Source organism: Podarcis raffonei, chromosome 7 (assembly GCF_027172205.1).
Source record: "Podarcis raffonei isolate rPodRaf1 chromosome 7, rPodRaf1.pri, whole genome shotgun sequence".
Taxonomy (NCBI): domain Eukaryota; kingdom Metazoa; phylum Chordata; class Lepidosauria; order Squamata; family Lacertidae; genus Podarcis; species Podarcis raffonei.
In genome coordinates this window covers 42,320,471-42,339,382 of record NC_070608.1, presented here as the reverse complement: position 1 = coordinate 42,339,382, position 18,912 = coordinate 42,320,471, and the positions used below count along the sequence as shown (strand labels likewise).

Below are 18,912 nucleotides of genomic sequence, written 5' to 3'. Positions count from 1 at the left end.
AATGATGTGCAAAGGGTGGAAAGGTGAAAAAATAGGCAGAAGGAGTAATTTCCAAATGTGCACAACTCTGTCAGGAGGAGGAATTGTGGGCGGAGGACTAGATGTGTTTCAGATGGGACATATTTGTTCACTGCAACACCAAAAGCGGGATGGCTGAAATGCAGTTGCGACCCATATTTCTGCATGGCCATCAGATGATAAACTGCAGGAGAGAGAGGCTCTAAAACACTTTAAGTGAAATCTGCCTTGTATATGAGTCAACTGTGTATCCCTGTGACATCAGAAGTCTTTATGCAGGCCCAGGATGCCATTTGCTCAACTGCACTTGCACAACTGATGGCCTTGCAAGCCTTTGTTCTCACAGTTGGATCCTTTGGAGCAACAGGAAAAGGTTTTGAGTCATGGAGCAAGACTTAAATAGTAAAGGTAAAGGGACCCCTGACCATTAGGTCCAGTCGTGACCGACTCTGGGGTTACGGCACTCATCTCGCTTTATTGGCTGAGGGAGCCAGCGTACAGCTTCTGGGTCATGTGGCCAGCATGACTAAGCCGCTTCTGGCGAACCAGAGCAGCACACGGAAACGCCGTTTACCTTCCTGCCGGAGCGGTACCTATTTATCTACTTGCACTTTGACGTGCTTTCGAACTGCTAGGTTGTCACTTTTTAAATATAATTTCAGAATTCACACTGGTTTTAATAGTCTTCATATTTATGTGTATAAACATTAGGTGTGGAGGGGGAAAATATCTTGTAACTTTAGAGTAAGCATGTTATATGCTACAGAGGTCAATATAAAGATATAGAATTGATAGATTGCAGTGTGATCATCCCATATAATCTAGGCGCAGGGAACCTGTGGCTCTCCAGATATTTGCTGGACTACAACTCCCTTCAGCCCCAACTAGCATGGTCAGTGGCTAAGGATGGTGGGAATTGTAGTTAAGCAACAACTGATAGGCTGCAGGTTACCCATCCCTGCCATAACGTGTCAAACAACCAAAGGGAAAGCTGCAGTCCTATGCACACTCACCCAGAACTAAGTCCAACTAAACTCATTGAGACTTACTTTTGAGTAGACATGCTTAGGATTGCTGTGTAGGCTAGTGGGACTTCTGAGTAAACCTGCCTAAGTTTGGACTATGAGTGAAAAAAGTTTTTTTTTAAAAACCCACACAAATATTTTATTTCTAAAGTACATATATATTTGCAAAATATTAATTGAACATCTTGAAATCTATTGCTATGAGCACACCAAACTTGAAGTAGTAAGAAACTTCAGGAGTGGTAGCACATACATTGGGTTTGGTTTCCTTCGAAGGAAGGTCACTGGAGACACTGGTGTCTTTGTAATAAGGTTTTAGTTACACAAATATACAGGCTGAGCATAAGGTTGAAGGGCTTGAAGCAGTGGTTCTCAAACTTTTTTTCTCTGGGCCACACTTTCAGAATAAAAATTTGCTCACACCACACCAAATTTTTTATTGATAAGAAATACGTCAGAAAACACAACTAGGATGTCCTCAGTATCACTTGACGCTCTTGTTCTCATTTTGAAAATATATCCATATTCTGCAAATAATAATTATTTTTGAATATACTGTACTATACTATACTAAGCTGAAATGTTTAAATGTTTACAGTGGTACCTCCGGTTATGAACGGGATCCGTTCCGGAGGCCTGGCCGTATCCCGAAAATTTCATAACCGGAGGACCACTTCTTCACACACACACGGCGGCACAGAGCACTTTTGCGCATGTACGAAGCACGCAGAGCGCTTCTGCGCACACACGAGCGGTAAACCCACTTCCGGGTTTGCCGCAGCCATAACCCGAAGATTCTGCAACCTGGAGGTTACTCAACACAAGGTCCTACTGTATTTTAATGCCCTTGACTCTTCCCGCCACACTTGCGATCCTCTCCTGCCACACCCAGTGTGGCGCACCTTTGAGAACCACAGACTTAAAGCAGTAACACTCCAAACAGAGTCTGCTGTTCCCTTTGGCTTCCAGGGGGCTTCTCAATGTCATAGCTTGGGTTTCTGCACAAAGAGCAAGTCAAGCCTCTGTGTCTACCCAGCTCCAGACAAGACTAGCCCAAACTAGCCCCCCCCCCAGGCCTATTGTTCTTCTAATGCTACAATGATGTAGCCTCCAGCTAGGTAAGCAAGGAAGGCCTTCCCAAAACATGCACACACAAACAGGGAGGGCCAACTCTTTAGTCATGTAAAAAGAAATAAAAAAGACTTATCTAGGCCCATTAACATAACAAAGAGACTGGTTTGTCCAGTTCAGTAGTTCCTTCCATTACAGAATCCCATGAAATAAAACCATAGGCTTGCAGAGGGTTGAAAGATGGCAACCAAAACAACCCCCGCCAATCCTATAACAATATCCATATTTGCTAGGCTCCAAGCAATACTGAACACAGTTTGGAAATGTTAAAATACTCAGAATTACTAGCTAATGAATGAAACAGAACATACACACATAGGATGTTGCCTTATACTGCTGAGTAGAACCATTAGTACTTTCTCACTGTTGTCTACACTGGCTGGCAGCAGCTCTCCAGAGTTTCAGATAGGGATCTCCTAGCCCAACTTTGAGATGCCAAGGATTGAAGTCAATTGATTCTTGTGTTGCAAGGTTCATCCTAAGATTTCCAACTCAGTTTTCAGAAGAATGAATGTAATCCACAAAGTGATCATATATACTCAGACTGTAAGAGTCTGTATTCTGATTAGCACTTTACTGGTGGTCACTGTTATTACTGCTGAAAGTGGTGCTGTCATCATCCCATATAGTAGTCTAATTATTCTTATGTAGCTTGAGACTGTGGTTTAGGCACTGTTATGAATGCATTAATTGGAAGAAGAAGAAGAAGCCAAAACAGCTTAATCCACACACAAGAAGGTAGTATGGTTTGGAAAGCCAAGGTTTCCAGAACTACAAAAAATCTTTAGAAAAAGAATATTAACGAGAAGTAACTCCAAAAACAGCTGAATGAGTACTGTTCAGTGGTCATGGACCATTGAAGAGAGAGAGAGAGGTAAAATAGAATGGAATATCCTGGCAATGGCATGGTTGGTTGTAACAAATCCCAAACAGAAGTACTCCTGACTGCAACATTTTGTAGTAAGTCCCACGGGTATATACTAATAGCGAACTCAAATGGTGCGTTGTGATGGCAGTAAGATGATGGCAATAAGAGGCTACTGAAAAACAAGAGGGAAGTACAGTTTCAGCATGCTAGAGGGAACCCCAAAGCTAGCAGAAGTAGAAACAATCATTAAGCAGGTATGGGGGCATATAGTGTGAACTGAGGGTCCAGTGTGAACTGAGCATATGGAAAAGGTACCCTGAAACTATCCAATGAAGATGCAACAGATCAGGCATGTCCAATGTCCGTCTTGGGGGCCTAATCCGGCCTCTTGGCCGGTTTAATCCCTTGGCCAGTTTAATCTGGCCCTCTTTGAAAAAAGTTTAGGCACCCCTGCAACAGATGCTCAGAAGCCAGACTGACCAGCATCTGTGTAGGAGGAGGAAAATAGAATGGAGTACAGTGGTACCTCGGGTTACAGACGCTTCAGGTTACATACGCTTCAGGTTACAGACTCCACTAACCCAGAAATATTACCTCGGGTTAAGAACTTTGCTTCAGGATGAGAACAGAAATCGTGCGGCGGCAGCGCAGTGGCAGCAGGAGGCCCCATTAGCTAAAGTGGTGCTTCAGGTTAAGAACGGACCTCCGGAACGAATTAAGTTCTTAACCTGAGGTACCACTGTATTATGGAGAGGACATGGCTAGCTAAAACCTGGACATGAGCACTCTAAATTTTGTTGTAGTCTCCTTGGTTGCCCCCTAAATCTCAATAAATGTGCAGGTGCTGCTTTAGCATCTGCTCTCTTAGATTTCAATGGAAAGCCAAAAGAAGATTGACAAAATAAATTAATGGAGTACAGTATGCGGAAATGGCTTTATTGACGGAGAAACTTTGAAATCAAGACAATAACAAATTTAAAAATGAATGGGAAGTTTTTATTGCATATATATATATCAAAGCAATGTATACAAGTTAACACATTGGCAGGATTTTAAGAAACATTTGCAATATGATGATAAAAGATAGAATTGGATACAATAAGATGAATAATATTACACAGACATGCATGAATTAATGATGAAACAATGAAAGAGAAGGAGCAGAGGGAAGTCAAGGGATTTGAGAAATCCCACATTTGAATGTTTTATTGAATGTGTAAACAGTATTGTAAGGTTTTTAATTTCTTTTTTTTAATGTTTATTTGATGTGAAATTTGTTATTAATTAAATTAATTTTAAAATGTATATAAAAAAAGATTTCAATGGAACGTATCCGGATGCAATGTGTTTTCATTTTACCAAAGTAGTAGTAGTAGTAGTAATACAGATTAATGATACAGATGTGTATTCTTGCTTTAGTATCTTACAATGAGTCTGCAAGAGTGTTTCTGAATGCCTAAGAGACGCGCTCGACAGTGAACTGCCTATTTCGTTTTCTATCACTATTTTAGGGATACCTGTGACGCACGGCTACTGCAAAGTGCTATCCTACACAGGAGTTAAGTTCCGCCGGCCACCGTGGGGATTACTTTAGAGTAAACATGCATGGGACTTGCCCTGTGGATCAGGGTCAAAGAAAGAAAACAGCGCATCAGCCAGCGAACGAGGCCACCGATTGGCTAGCTGGCCCCCTTTGTCCGGCTCAGGGTGTCAGGTTTCCTCGCGCCGGCTTGGACTGGTCCTGCATCCGCCAATAATGCTTTTGCAGGGTGTCGCCAGTGTAACCGCCACAAACGGCCCCCAACGTGGTCTAGGAGAGTTAGTTGCACGGAACGGAGATCTGCAGCTCGCGCGGCTTTCCTTTTGCTGCAAGGCGAAATCCTGCAATCGCAAAACAATACAATAATTCCAGCTGCAAAGCTTCCTAGCGTGTTGCGCGCTCGGCCACAGCAGGAGCAGCCGGCGCCAAGAGCCTTGATTTCCCAGGAGTGCCGAAGTTTAAGCGATGGGATCCGCGTTAAGCAGCGACAGTCGGGAGGTGGCCAACCCTCTCCAGGTAGCAGAAGAGGAGAAGCAGTCGCAAGTCCCATCTTTTGACTGCTCCATCTGCCTGGAGGTGCTCCACCAGCCCGTAAGGACGCAGTGCGGCCACGTGTAAGTGAAACTCTCCTCCCGGAATTGGCTGAGGCGGGTGTGGGGACAGAATGAATCCCCATTCTTTGCAATGCGAGAAGTCTGAAATTAGGCTGCGACTTTGTTAGTTGCAGTTCTTTCCATACTTAAACTGGGACCAACCAACTTCCGTTTAATTCTCTCTCTCTTTTTTTTAAGAAAGGGTATTTGGCTTCCGTTTGGGATGCGATCATAAAACGACATTTTTTGGGTGGTAATGCTAAAGATGCGAGCACAGAACTTGATCCAAGTTAGCGCACGAACAAGTAATTTAACTTGACATTTGCATGCGGCGGATTCAGTTCAGAAACAGAACCCGAGATCTAGGCGATTGGCATTAAAAGATGTACCTTCGTTAAGATGCGTTGTTCTTTCTCTTCATTCCCTTTAATATTTTGGGGGAAACAAGCTTTAAGTAAGATATTTGGGTCGGGGAAGAAGGGATGTGTGATCCAAATTTATTTATATTTGTGAATTGGTGTAGTGTAGTGGTTGAGCCAGTACAAACATTTCTGATCTACACTACACTGATCAACACTACACTTCTATAAAGATGTGAATACCTTAGTTGTTGAAAAAATTACAAGAGAATGGATGTGATGTGCTTTGACACTTGAAAGCACCATAAAAGTGCCACATACTTTTTGGAGTTTTCTTTTGAGTTTCTGGGCCTGTTTTAACTTTCCCCAAATGGAATTGCTTGCATTCTATTTTATCAAGGAACAAAGGCTCCATTTAATTGCATTGTCCTCAGTGTGCTGATATGTCTTAAATATAAATTAATATGCATGTGGGTATAAAATACCAGTATGTTTGTTTCTTTCGTTTGTATATTTTGAGAAGGAAGCATCCCGAGTTCTTAGAAGTATCCTTTTTGTAAATTTTTCATGGCAAAATTCAACCACTATTTCCCCTGAGAAACTTTGGTTGAAAAGAATTCTTTAAAAAACCATGATATTCTGAAACAAGGGAGGAACACTCCCAGTTTTGGAAAGTCTTCCCCCATATTTTTATTCAGTGATGGTGATGATTCTATGGTGCAAATATTGGTGCAAATCTGTTCACTGTCAATATTCCAAAATATTGGAGTTCTCCCAACGTAGAAAAATAAAAATCAGAGTTGCCCCCCATGCCTCCTGTGGATGGACTAAAATTTATTTTCCTTAACAAATTTAGGTCAAGCACATACAAGGTTGGGACATTGTTATTAATGTATAGATGCCCCTTTCCATATTAAAGGAAAGGCCTAACTGTTGAATCATTAGCAGCCACAATTGCATTGTTTAACTTTTTTAACTGTACTAAAATGTATGAAGCGTGCACATGCTGTTAAGCATTCAGTGGGAGATATTCAGGCAAGAAACAAAACATGTTCAGAATAGCTTTTTTATATGCCAAAACCACCATTTTTACTCCCTAGTGAAGACTGGATATCAAAAAGAACAAATTTGTAAGGAAAAGTTAGCACTTGGCTTGTGTCTTCTTTACATTCCATCTGGGGGCCTGGTTCAGATGTAAGAGCCATCCCATGGTTTGACTGTTGTGAATGCCTTTCATGCTCACAAGCTACAATTCCTCCCCCTCTCACTGATTCAATCAAGTACAGATTGATTCAATCAAGTACAGATTGATTCAATCAAGTACAGATCCTTTGCCAGTCAAATTGTTCAGGCCATCTTGTCTCAACCTGCCTGGTATGAGTCATACAAACTAGGCACACTTGTATTTATTTACTGTTCTTGCATGCCACTCTTTCTCCTTCTGGAGCCTATTTTCCCTGGTGGAGTAATGGATGGAGTGACAGTATGAACAACCCATGGGGTGATGGAATTTGGTGTCTGGCAGACCCCAATAAAAAAGGTTTAGAAATCTTCACTCCAAAGCCATTTTCAGAAGCGAGCTTGTAACTTGACTAAGACCTGTATTGTTGCACATTTTTGTAGCACCCACCTACATACATGTTTAAAATATATAAATCTGCATATTTCAATGTATGTGGTAGCATGCCTGGCACCAATACATAGCAAAACAAGGCAGCTGCTTGGAGCAGAATTATTCAAGGGGACCTGCTGCCATACCAGAAACAATGAACAAATGTGAGATTTTGTGTTTCTTCTGGAACAGCTAATTCAATCAATCCATCTTTATTGAGGTCAAAGACCAGACAGCAAAGTTTACAACAACAACACTAATTCACAATGCAATGCTGCAAGGAATTCTGCGGTACATTGTTACTTCCTACAGTGACACTTCATTTCATGCTGCTAAAACCAGCAAAAATCTTGAGTCAGTGCTGTATACTAAAAAAGTTGAAAGGTCTGATGCCCTAAGCCAAGAATGTGGATTGTCTACCAGCTACAGTTGAATAGTATGCCTCTGTGTCACTTCTGTGTTATGTGCAAATTCAGATACATATAAACAGCTGGCACTTGCACTTGATCTTTGTAAATATCATTTGCAAGTCCAGAATGATGGATGTAACCCAAGAAGTAGGTTTTTAGAATTGTATAACTCTCTCTAACTTTGCTTAACTTATTAACTAGGGTTCATTGTTTAAAACCTTGCACGTGTTTGGAAACCACAATGAAACTTTCCTTTTGGATTAATCTTAGATAAAACTTCTTTTCAGCTATGGCTGAGGAGAAGGATTTGAGTTTGCTCGACTAATCCTTACTTAGTACAACAAAAAGCCCATGGCAGCATTTCCTTTACAGTACATGTAGAAATGTTGCAGGTAAAAACAAAACATTAGCAGGAACTTGTTATCTGTCTAAAGTCTCACATGAGCAATTTTAAGCCCATGTTTGTAGAAATGAAGAACATTACCTATAGGCAACAGAATGGTGGAATACTAAAGCTTAGTATTTAAATGCACAAATATGGTTGGTAGTTAAGAAGTTAGCCCCATGGAACTCTGTAGTACCCACTTCTAAATAAATATACCGTATTGGCCCGAATATAAGCCGCACTTTCCGCCCAAATTCTGACAGTGAAAAGTTAAAGTGCGGCTTAAATTCACAACCTTACGCCACGAGCAAAGTGGCATGGCTCCCCCCCCCAGGAAGCAGCCTGGGAGCGCGGGGCAACGACACGCAGCCCGCCTGCCGCTCCCAAGCCTTCCCCCAAGTACAGGTCAGTTTCAGACCATGGGACTTGCCCTGAAGCCAACACAAGTATTTTAAGCACAACATTTTTTCGTGTTTCGAAGGCACAGGTATCTCTGTTTGTTCAATGTGAATGTAGCCCTAAGGTTATGGCCTGACCATAGGTTGCAAAGCAGTGATGGGTGACCACATCTCCTCAAACAGGGTTGGATCAGAAATAAGCCATTCTATTCCTCATCCCGTCTGCAGAAGTGAAAAAATAACTTGGCTTGTTTTTGAGCCAGTCTGAATTTGGACTGGAGGCCACCAGCAGCAGCCCTAATCCCCAAGCCTCCCTCCCTTATCTCCCCATAAGCCTCCTTGCCTGCCCCCTGCTCCTCCAAATACCCCCTTCCTTCCTTCCTTCCTTCCTTCCTTCCTTCCTTCCTTCCCACCCACTCACCTACCCTCCAAACCCCTTTTTCCTGCCCCACATGCCTGGCTGCTGCTGCTGCTGACACTCTTAATTTGAGGGGAAGCAGGAGCAGGGAAGAGAAAGAGGTCTCTTTGCACCGCCCTCTGGTGCCACATCCAAGAAGCCCACAGGGAAACTACTGAAACGCCCCTTGGGAGAAACTACATTTCCCAGGATCTACTTAGGGACACATTTATTCAGGTATTTATTCGGGTATTGTCTTTTTCCCCCTTGAATTTTAAAGGTGTGGCTTTATATTCGGGTGCGTCTTATATTTGGGCCAATACAGTACATAGGATTCGGTTTCTAAGGTTTTTCAAGAGTATTGCTAAAAACACCTTTTCAGTTTGGAAGACATTACTCGCCAACTGTTTTTTGGATTAGAAGTTGGAACAGAATGAAGCTGTTTTAAAATGAAATACATGTTTTACATTCAGATTAAAGACGAGAAATACAAAAAAAAAGTTTAAGCTGCAGTCCAATTGCATTTACCAGGGAGTAACTCCACTGAATAATTAGGACTTACTTCTGAATAGGCCTGGTCAGGGTTGCACTGAAACCAACCTTTGAAACTTTCATCACAGATCCAACATGTTATTCTGCTGTATAACTTAACAACACAACTTTTCTATAATGTAGACAGTAGGGTGAAAAAACAAGACTGTTACTCAGTTAAAAGCATGGGCCTAGCCAGGATTTATGTTGGGGGGCAGGCCTTATGTTGGGGGGGCAACCACGGTTAGTTAAGTATTTTGTATTGATTTGCTTGATGGGGGGTAGCTGCCCCTCCCTGCCTTTTCTTGGCTGTGCCCATGGCTAAATGGCTAAAATAATGCAGCCCTTTTACCTGTTCTTCCTACCTTGGTTGTACATGAAGGATGAATTAAGTCACATTGTTGCAAACTTTTTATGGAAGTAAATTGAACCAACTTCTGATCATCGGAAAACAGCCTTATCCTGAGTCAAACCATTGGGCCTTCCAGTCCTGTATTGCTGATACGGAGTGGCAGCAGCTCTCAGTTTCTGGCAGAAATCTTTCCCAACCTTGCCTGAAGACACCAGAGATTGAAAATGGCATGCATATCATGTGGTCTTCTAGGAGAAACAGCCTTTCCCCTCAAGGCAACTGGTTAAGAATAGGTCTCATTGGCGTCCATATTGGCGAAAATGCAGAACTGTTTTGCACATAATGGTTTTGCTGGCTGCAGTAATAATTGTGTTGCGTTTTGATGAAACTGGGTTGCCACAAACAAGGCATATGTCATGGAGGAGCAAAAGGTACAGTGGCAGGAGAGAGAGACAGAGATAGGGCACAGAAAGGGACAGGTGATGTGCCAAAATACCGTATTTTTCGCTCTATAACACGCACCCGACCATAACACGCACATAGTTTTTAGAGGAGGAAAATCCGTAGGCATGCCACCCGTAGGCATTTCCTCCATAACACGCACAGACATTTCCCCTTACTTTCTAGGAGGAAAAAAGTGTTATGGTGCAAAAAATATGGTAGATGGATGGGTCAGAGCAGTGATGCCCTGGTGCCCAAAGTGCTTGGAAGACAAGGGAGGCCAACAGCAGGTGGAGCCAGAGCCAATACAGTGGTACCTCTGGTTAAGAACTTAATTCATTCCGGAGGTACGTTCTTAACCTGAAACTGTTCTTAACTTGAGGTACTACTTTAGCTAATGGGGCCTGCCGCTGCCGCTATGCCACTGGCACACGATTTCTGTTCTCATCCTGAGGTAAAGTTCTTAACCCAAGGTACTACTTCTGGGTTAGCAGAGTCTGTAACCTGAAGTGTTTGTAACTGAGGTGTTTGCAACCCGAGGTACCACTGTAATGGGCAGAAGCAATTCTAGTTTTGTCCCCATCCTCCTTCTGAATTCTACAAGAGCAGCACTGAGGCAGAGGACGAAGCTGACAGGCAATGCCACCAGCCTGGATTAGTTTTCAGTAAAAAAAAGGCACACCAAGCACTGTTCAGGCTCCTGTTTAATTAGCATCTGCTGCTATTGCTGCTGGAAGTAAGGGAACTAATGCTGCTCCACAGCTAGCCCACCTTTTATCTTCTCCACCTGCCAAATATGCACAAACATTTTATTTATTAGGTATATTTCAGGGAAGCTTATGTGGTACTAATTTATCATATCTTGTTTAATTGTCCTTTATATATTGTTCCCCGATCAAGGATTCTGAGTTCAATCATTTTGGAAACTGTTGCTAAACCACCTGAATTACATCTAGCCTATCTACTCCAGGACTCTTATAGAACATTACAGGTTGCCAGATTCCTGAATTCAGTTCTTTCATATAAAAGACTTCATGGAATGCTGCATGACTATTAAAAATCTAGTAAACTCTATCCACCATCTTTATATTCAAGGCCACAATATGGTACATCTAGAGATTGTATGTAACGTGAAGGAGATTATGTGTTGAAATATTTTAGTTGATATTTTAGAATGTAAAATGCTATTTTATTTATTGATTGGTTTTACCTTGTGGGCTTATAGCCGAATAAAGCCGAATAAAGCCGATCTATCTATCTGTGGTACTAACGCAACCAACTTCTTTAAAAAAGAGCATTTCCCAGAACTATGTATTGATTGAGCACTGCTAAGAACCCCTTAGTTCATTGATGTCAGCACTTCCCAGATCAACCTAACAGATTTGTTGTAGTTCCTTAGTCACACACTTTGTTCAATATTCAAGGCTACAGTGGTACCTCGGGTTACAAACGCTTCAGGTTATGCGTTTTCAGGTTGCGCACCACGCTGAACCTGGAAGTACTGGAACGGGTTACGGTGCACGCACAGAAGTGCTAAATCATGCTATGCGCATAAGCGCCAAATCACAAGGTTGCGAATGTGCCTCCCACATGGATTACGTCGCAAACCGAGGTTCCACTGTATTTCCTCACACTTTGTTGCATTTTAAGCTTGCGCAGAGGTAGGAAAGGCTGTGGGGGTGAGGGAAGCCCCAAAGGTTTTTTGTTTTTTTTAAGGGCTCAGGCTTGTTACAGTAGGCTTAGACACAACATCAGTAAAAGCTTTAGTCATTTTCCCGGCATTATCTCCAGAGCCATGTGGACACTCCTGGCAGTCTGCCACTGGTCAAACATATCCCTGTCAGCTCTTGTGTGCATGGTGTTATAGCCATCGCAATGTGATTATATCCAGAAGACTGGATTTCATCCCGTCATTTGTGCAATAATTTCATGAGTAAGTAATTGGCTTCAACTTTCTGTCCTCTACCTTTATTTTCATGTACTCTTTATGTCTGACTGAAGCTGGGAATAATCACTGAAGATGTAGCTGACGACTACTCTTTCAAACCAAGGATAATGATACTCTGCACATGCTCAATTTATTCCTGTGTCTTTTTTATTTGTATATATGTGAATCAGGTTAGCACAACAGAATCTTGCACAAATATTTGCAGTGAAACAGCTACAGGCACAGCTCAGCCGATGTTAAGCACTTGTGAGATCCATTGATTTCAGTAAATGAGTAAAAATGCCTTTTATTTACTCTTCTCCATTAAATTCAGCAGGACATTAAAGTGCTTAACCTTTGGCTGGATGGTACCTCTCTTTTTTTGTTTGTTTGCTTGAAATGCTTGATCTCTCCCATAGTGCTTTACTAATACTTGGGAGAGTTTGCAGGCGCTTGCATGTTAATGAGTAACTTTAGCTAATGCACAGATATCCCCATAACAGAACACACTATCTTCTGTAGCCTCACTTTATCAGTGGTCCTGTAGATTGGGATTCTCAAGTAAACAAAATGATTAACACAAGAACTGATGTAGAAACCAATCTTCCTATAAGGTCATGTTCACTAGTGATCATAACTGTGACTTTTCAAATTGCTTTCTTTAAAGTGGTGGTTCGTTTGGAAACAGTATTTATTTTTATCTTTCCGTTAGATTTTGCCACTCCTGTATTGCAGCAAGTATAAGGAATAACACATGGACATGTCCCTACTGCCGGGCGTTTCTTCCTTCTGAAGGGATTCCAGCAACTGATATTACCAAGATGATGAAAAATAGACACCAAAATTGTACAGAATGTGGAACACAGGTAAATAAATATTGGCATTCCATAATTTTCTGCCTCATGGATTTAAGTATTCTGAAATGCATGGGGATTTGAAGTTAGCAACCCTAAGCACATTTACTTGGGAGCAACGCCTATAGAATTCTCAATGTACATTATCCCCAATTTAACAAATCCTGATCTTACATTTGCATCCTTTACCTTTAGGAAAACTATGGTAACCATCACTTTCCCTTTTAACAATTTAACCTGTAAATGTTGAATTTTAACATATTGAATCACTTCATGTAGTTTAGAATGAAGAAATACAAGGCACTTCCGCTTGGAGAGTTTGGGCAACCCAACTACAATCCTAAGCATATTTTGTTGGAATTAAATGTGACCTACTTCTGTCTACTAAACAAGCTTTAGGGCTAGTCTGCTAGTGAATAGCATTTTGTACAGCAAAATACTGACACAATGTTTCTTAAAATGAATCTAGGTGCTCCTCAGTGAAATGCGAGCTCATCTGAGAACTTGTGACCAATATATAGAGAAATATGGGCCCCTACAGGAAGTTGCATACCCAGACACAAGGTAAAGTGCATCTTAATAAAATAATGGTGGGAGAAATCTACTCTCAGCTTGGTTTATATATTTATTCATTCATAGTCTTAGCCGTCCCTTACCCTAGTGACTTAGGGTGAATGATGATACAGTTTAAAATCAAATTATAACTCACCATTTTAAATAAACCAAACATAGATCATTTAGCAGATACTAATCTAAATCTTAACTACTGATGCCAGGTCAACAAAAAGGCTTAGTGGAACTTCTGTAAGATTCTCATACAGTGGTACCTCGGGTTAAGTACTTAATTCGTTCCAGAGGTCCGTTCTTAACCTGAAACTGTTCTTAACCTGAAGCACCACTATAGCTAATGGGGCCTCCTGCTGCTGCTGGGCCGCCGGAGCCCAATTTCTGTTCTTATCCTGAAGCAAAATTCTTAACTGAAGCACTATTTCTGGGTTAGTGGAGTCTATAACCTGAAGCATATGTGACCTGAAGCGTATGTAACCCAAGGTACCACTGTACTTTGAACTTAGGCAAAGGCAAGGGAATTCTGCTGCTGCAGAAAATAGGTAATGCTATACATGTATTCACACTTTTAAGGTCAAACAAGTACCTTGAATTCTGCTTCGAATACTTATAACGATTCAGTGCATGGGCAGGACTACTATTGTAATGTAATTCTGGTGACCAATTCCAATGTTCAGCAACCTTTGAAGAAACTGTTGGCATCCTTGATTGTGCTGTGTGGGGGGGGGAGGGGTAAATTTTGGAAAAACAATTAAACCATTTCTGTTGTATGTGTTGTATGTGTTAGATGGGGAAGGCATAGTGTTCTCTGTTCACAATATGTAACCATATCTTTATGCCTACAGTCTTTACTCGCACCATGTCCCCATTCCATCTCCAGTAGAGAGAGACTTGATGCAGAATCCCATTTAGCAGGAGCAAAGTGGCTCACCATTCAGTTCAGTTGCCTGCTCTAGAATATATTGGCTTTTAATATGTAACTACTACACCATCTGTAAAATGTAAAAATGCAGCTAATATATAAATAGTACCTTATGTGATTTCAGATATCCATGCCCTTTCTGCCAGTATTCATTGGATGAAGAAGATTTTCTGGACCATTTTCTCACTTTCCACAGATCTGACAGGAGAGCCGTGGTAAACACCTTATTTTTTAGGTTCAAATCACATTGTTGTTTAAATCAATTGACTGACTGTTTGAAATATTAGGTAGCAGCATAAACTAGAATATGCATATTTATGGTCAACTAATAGGTTATAGATAGGTAGATGATAGAGATAGTTGCTTCAAGGCATTCTGTGTAGTAAGTGACAAATAAATATGATAAATGAAAATATATGACTTTGCTGCTATTACATCCAGATGATGTTTCCAGTATTCCATGTCACCAAGTTTTATGGGATCAGTTTCAGTTGACGCCATCTTCATTGATTAAAGCTAGCCAGAGTGGTTTGACTACATGACTATGTTGGTTCAGACAGTAGTGAATGTCTCATTACAAGGAGGAATGGTGCCTCTGGCTTTAAAAGAAGCTCTGATACAATCTCTCCTAAAGAAGACAACTTTGGATAATTATTGACCAGTTGCTAATACTCTCTTGGGTAAGGTGATCAAGAGAGTAGTGTCAGTGCAACTATAGGCATTATTGGAAGATATCGGTTTTCTTGACCCATTTCAGTCCGGCCTCAGGATTGGTTTCAAGAATAAATCAGCCTTAGTTGCCCTGATGGATTAACTGGGAGAGGGAGAGTGTGACCCTGCTGCTGTTACTCAACCTTTCAGCATCAGTCAGTTCCATGATCTCCTCCTGGGCCAGCTCTGTCAGATAGCATAAAAACAGCATACAAGGGGGGGGGAGCACTCCATAGCTAGGAACGTGTACCTCATTTATGCAACCCCCCCAAAAAGCAACCCAACAACATCTAAGCATGAGAGACTGGTTTACAAGGCACTTTATTAGTTGTATACAAAACAGAACAAAGAATTATCTGAATTTACTGGTAACAAACATCAGTTAATATCTTTTTAGTCATTCAGATGTGGAGATTTTGCTTTCTTTAGCAATAATCATTTCTTTTGCTACTGTGAAAACACTTTTTTAGTGCATTTATTTCCCCCCCTTGAACTATTTACAGTACTGTCCGATTTGTCGCTTATCACCTGGTGGTGGTTCAAGTTATTGCAGCAGGAATTTCTTAAGGCACCTTCAGCTCAGACATACGTTCTATTATGAAGACTACATAGTGAGTAAATTGCCTGGTTGTTTTTCCTAACCCCCTGCTAAGAGTCATTTATTTACAACTTCCACCTCTCCCATATCTCCTTGATAAGTCATATGAGGACATATGTAGATTGCAAGAATGTCATGGTTGGGGAATTAGAAAAGTTACAAGCCTTAAGAAACTTCAGTGGAGAAATAATCAAATAGCTCAAAGGTGCTACACTCATGCAGAGATGCCTAACTTCCTTAATACCAGTCCAACAATTAGTGAAGGAGTTGTTCCGATCTCTCTTTCTGATCTAATCCTTCCCCACCCCAGTTTGAGTATGCTTTTGAAATAACTGCAACAGGTTTCCCAGAAAATTAGGGGACAAAGTTTGGGTGTGGGGGGAGCAAGTGAGAGGCATTGGTCTTAATAGTTTAGGGCAAACATTAGAGCCAGAGGTCTTCAGAAAGTAGTATATGAGAGGGGGAATCAAAAATATAAATAAATGGCATTAAATACAATGAAACATAAAATGGTGCATAGTACAAAAATTAAGCAACCATGCTAACTTAGACAAATCATTCTGTTTTTCTTGTTTGCCTATTTCTGCAAGAAAGGAAATCATCTTGTGTAATAAGAATATTACAGTTGTACTCATAGAGTGTAATTGCATGGGATAATAATTCACTTAGCCCAACCCTGATTTTCTTGTACTGTAATTCACTAGAAAACCTCTTGTCTTAGATCATTGGTGGTATCACATAAACACTAGAAACAAACATCTCAGACTGTCTTGCTGTTATGTTAGCAGAATTTGTCCTGATGGTGCAAATTTCTCAAAGGGTAGAAAGCTGGAAGTGGGCTGATACAGTCACCCTTATGCCTGATGTCTAGTCACTCTTGAAAAACTAGCACTTAAGGGCAGTAGAAGTAAACATCTCACTGACATTCTGCAGCTCTTTGCAAATATTTATTGGTAAGCAGAAATTGTATCCAAATATCGTTTCACTTTCCTTGGAAATGTTAGTGCAGGAAAATCTAAATTTGGGTGGTAGATAAGGAAGGCTCAAGAGGAGATATCGATAAGATTGGTGCTTATGGTCTCATTGGTGTTGGTCTAAATAACGGTTCAACTACGGTTGCAGCCTAATAGGACTACTTTTATTGCTAAGCAGGATTTTGTTTTGTTTTTGCTTTACTTGCATGTCTGACTATCTTCCCTTCTTATTTCAGGATATAAGTATAGTGGAAGAAGCTCTCGTTGAAAGAGTTCTAGATCGGTCATTAATAGAGTATATGCATGTGCCTAATCCAAATACGGCGTAATCCTATCAAAGTTTGGAAGACATACCAAATGGATTCATTACACTGTGAATTAAAATGTTGCTTGTAAAGTATTGTTGTCAACTTCTTTAGGATTATAGTTCAGCCTCCCTAATAACAAATTATTTTTAGCATTGTCAAAATTCATTATGTTGTTATATTGTATAGGCATGACAATCTTGAATGGTTATGACCTTCTGAGAAGGTAATCTTGTTGAGTTGTGACCTACTGAGCTGAGCACACCCAAGGATTCTTCCTGCAATGTGCACTGATTAGAAGCAGTTAGGGCCATCTTTCTGGATGGGCTGCCACTGCTTATGAGTATTTTTCCTCTTCTCAGGATGTCACTACATCAAGGATTCTCAGGAGTGCACAGCCATGCGAGAGCTGCACCTGATTTCTAACTGCATTCACTTATTTAGTTTCTGGGAAACAGTTATGCTAAAAACTTGAGCAGGGATAGGAAACCTTTGACCCTCTATATGTTGCTGAACACTTCCATCATTCCTAGCCATTGGCCATGTTTACTGGGGCTGATAGGAGTTGTAATTCTGCAATATCTGGAGGGCCAACGGTTCCCCCCACTTGTCTTAGGTGGCATCTAATAAAGGCTGAAAAGTGAATAGGGCCTAAATGAGGATCAATTAAGCACATGAATTTGATGTGTTCTCAATGCAATATAAAGACGAGCAAAATAATTAATGCAGCATAAAACACACCTCAAGGTCTGTTTCTACAGCATCCACTGGTGTTTTAGGCTGCAATGTAACAATACTTACCTAGGAGTAAGTCCCATTGGACTCAGCAGGACTTGTTTGAGTAGTCAAACGTAATTTTTTTGCTATTAGTGAGTTATGATACAAAGTAGCATTTTACAGATAACCTCCACTTGATTTATATAACCTAATCCACTACCAAATTTTCAAAACATTAAAGGCTGAGAAAATTTATCTTCCAAATTAGCCATCAAAAAGATTTATTTTCAATGTACCTTCAAATTTGTCATCAAAATTAGAAATGGATTTTGCCTTGCCTAATTATATTGTTTAAAGAGCTACATTACATTGAGAAAAATAACACTGTCACTCTTTTGAATATTAAAAATTATTTTTTACTGTCTGTTTCTTTTGCAGCAAAGCTTACTAAGAAGCCTCTTGTCTGAAGTTTTTTTTTTTTTTGGTAAAAAAATATATGACCAAAGCTCAGAGCATCTTGTGACTGTGCTTTCAAAGGGCAGGCCAGAGTTTTCATGATCATTTAGATGTTGCAATGCCAATGAGGGAGAGCAAACAACTGTTTACTTTCTGAAGTGTCATAATACAGATCAGAGTTCAAAAAGAGAAGCTACAGTTAATGTTTGACAAATAGTACTATATCATTTTACAGTTCTGAGGACTTCAGGAGAATTATTAATAACAGCATATTTTACACTGATAGAGCAGCTTGAAGATAAGGTGCAAAGTTTTAGTGAGGGAAAGTAGTAAAGCCAAAATCAGCAGCTCCTAATAAGAGATTGGTTGTGCCTTCCTGTTTTGTTCCATGTTGTATTCAATTGTTGTAGCAGACTAATATGACATAGATATATATTGGTTAAATAATGCCTAAGTGTTTTTCATTGATGCAGTTAACTGTAAATATATTTTGTAAGAATTAAAGTACACATTTGTACATAAATACCTGAAATGGTGTAAATCTGTTCTTATATATAGATATATTAAATGCTTTGATGGATTCACTCACTCATGAAGGCATCAAAATGGTTAGGATCTTGCACAGAACTAGGAAGACTGGACATTTGGTATATAATGTTGCACACCACCCTAATCTTCAAGCACTGCAAGATTCCAGGGGTGGCAGGTGGTTTCCCAGGGTTTGGATTCCTTGGAATGATTATGGATTGCTTACACCCATATACAGCCCTGAGCCTACAGCATCCCAGAAGGTCTTGCTTCTCCCATGGCCACAGCCTTGA

At 40.6% G+C, this 18,912-nt stretch overlaps 1 protein-coding gene across 1 annotated transcript; it reads left to right on the top strand.

Annotated features, from left to right (window-relative positions):
• Positions 1–4,772: 4,772 nt before the first annotated feature.
• Positions 4,773–18,614, top strand: RNF125 (ring finger protein 125). The gene is made up of 6 exons (XM_053396288.1): positions 4,773–5,196; positions 12,700–12,853; positions 13,311–13,405; positions 14,455–14,545; positions 15,545–15,652; positions 16,850–18,614. Exons 1-6 carry the CDS (start codon positions 5,048–5,050, stop codon positions 16,940–16,942), a joined length of 690 nt encoding a protein of 229 aa, XP_053252263.1. The 5' UTR covers positions 4,773–5,047; the 3' UTR covers positions 16,943–18,614.
• The last annotated feature ends 298 nt before the right edge of the window (positions 18,615–18,912 follow it).